The 1,468-nt window shown below is 58.7% G+C and overlaps 1 protein-coding gene across 1 annotated transcript; it reads right to left on the reverse strand.

The window, feature by feature from the left end:
• Positions 1-867: 867 nt before the first annotated feature.
• Positions 868-1,457, reverse strand: LOC106900030 (E3 ubiquitin-protein ligase HUWE1-like; the record flags this gene model as incomplete). Its single annotated transcript, XM_014961988.1, has 2 exons — positions 1,257-1,457; positions 868-1,149 (listed from the first exon to the last, which is right to left on the reverse strand). Coding segments are annotated over exons 1-2 (406 nt in total), but the record flags the coding sequence as incomplete, so codon positions are not given.
• Between the last annotated feature and the right edge of the window lie 11 nt (positions 1,458-1,468).

Consider the following 1,468-nt stretch of genomic DNA (forward strand, 5'->3'; position numbering starts at 1 on the left):
GAGGAGGAGGGAGGAAGGTGGAGGGGAGGGGGATGAGGATGAGGAGGGAGGAAGGCCGTGGGAGGGTGGGGGAGGAGTGGGGGGAAGGCAGGAGGCAGCGCAGGAAGGGAATGGAGGAGGATGAGGATGAGGATGAAGAGGAGGAAGAGAAGGAGCAGGGTGCAGAAGGAGGAAGGCTGTGGTGGGGGGGGAACGGGATGAGGGGAGAGGAGGCAGAGAAAGAGGAGGAGGAGGAAGAGGAGAAGGAGAAGAAGGAGAAGGAAGAGGAGGAGGAAGAGGAGGATAGTGAAGGAGAAGAAGGAGGAGGAAGAGGAGGAAGAGGAGGAGGAAGAGGAGGATAGAGAAGGAGAAGAAGGAGGAGGAAGAGAAGAAGAAGGAAGAGGAGAAGGAAGAGGAGGATGGTGAAGGAGAAGAAGAAGAAGGAGGAGGAGGAGGAAGAGGAGGATGGTGAAGGAGAAGAAAAAGGAAGAGGAAGAGGAGAAGGAGAAGGAGGAGGAAGAAGAGAAGAAGGAGGAAGAGGAGGAGGAAGAGGGGGATGGTGAAGGAGAAGAAGAAGGAGGAGGAGGAAGAGGAGGATGGTGAAAGAGAAGAAGAAGGAAGAGGAAGAGGAGAAGAAGGAAGAGGAAGAGGAGAAGAAGGAAGAGGAGGAAGGAGAAGAAGAAAGAGGAGGAAGAGGAGGATGGTGAAGGAAGATGAGAAGGAAGAGGAAGAGGAGAAGGAGAAGGAGGAGGAAGAGAAGGAGAAGGAGGAGGAAGAGAAGAAGGAGGAAGAGGAGGAGGAAGAGAAGGAGGAGGAAGGAGAAGAAGAAAGAGGAGGAAGAGGAGGATGGTGAAGGAAGAGGAGAAGGAAGAGGAGGGCGAGAAGGACGAGAAGGAGCAGGGTGCAGAGGGAGGAAAGCCATGGAGAGGAGGGAGCGGGATGAGGGGAGAGGAGGCCGAGAAAGAGAAGAAGAAGGAGGATGAGGAAGAGGAGGAGGAAGAGGAGGCTGAGGAGGGCGGGGAGGAAGGGCGGCCGTGCTAACCGTGTCTGCCTGCTGCCGCCTCCGGGCCCTCTGGCCCTCACGTACCATTTGTATGATGGCGTCGGCCTCGGCCTCCAGCTGCCGGACGGCCGCTTGGATGCTGCCAGCCGCCCCCAGGCCCCCGCCACCTGCCAGGGGAGGTTGGGGGGGGACACGTTAGAGGTTGGGGGGGGACACCCCAAAAAGTGTTTTGGGGTCATAACAGCCTTTTTTTGGGGGGTTTTTTTGTCCTTACCCAGGCGACCGGCCTGCTTGGCTTTTTTGTGCGCCCGGCGGGTGTCGTCGCGCAGCTGGATGATGACCTGGAGGACGCGGAGGAAGAAGCGCTGGGTGGAGGTTTTGGAGGTGAGGACGGACATGGAGGGCAGCTGCAGCTCCCGGCCCCCCAGCGCCCGCTTCTGAGAGGCCACGATCACCACGCTCTCCGCCGTGTCGAAGCTGCGGGGG

This window comes from Calidris pugnax, unplaced genomic scaffold (genome assembly GCF_001431845.1).
Source record: "Calidris pugnax isolate Ruff unplaced genomic scaffold, ASM143184v1 scaffold1111, whole genome shotgun sequence".
Taxonomy (NCBI): Eukaryota; Metazoa; Chordata; class Aves; order Charadriiformes; family Scolopacidae; genus Calidris; species Calidris pugnax.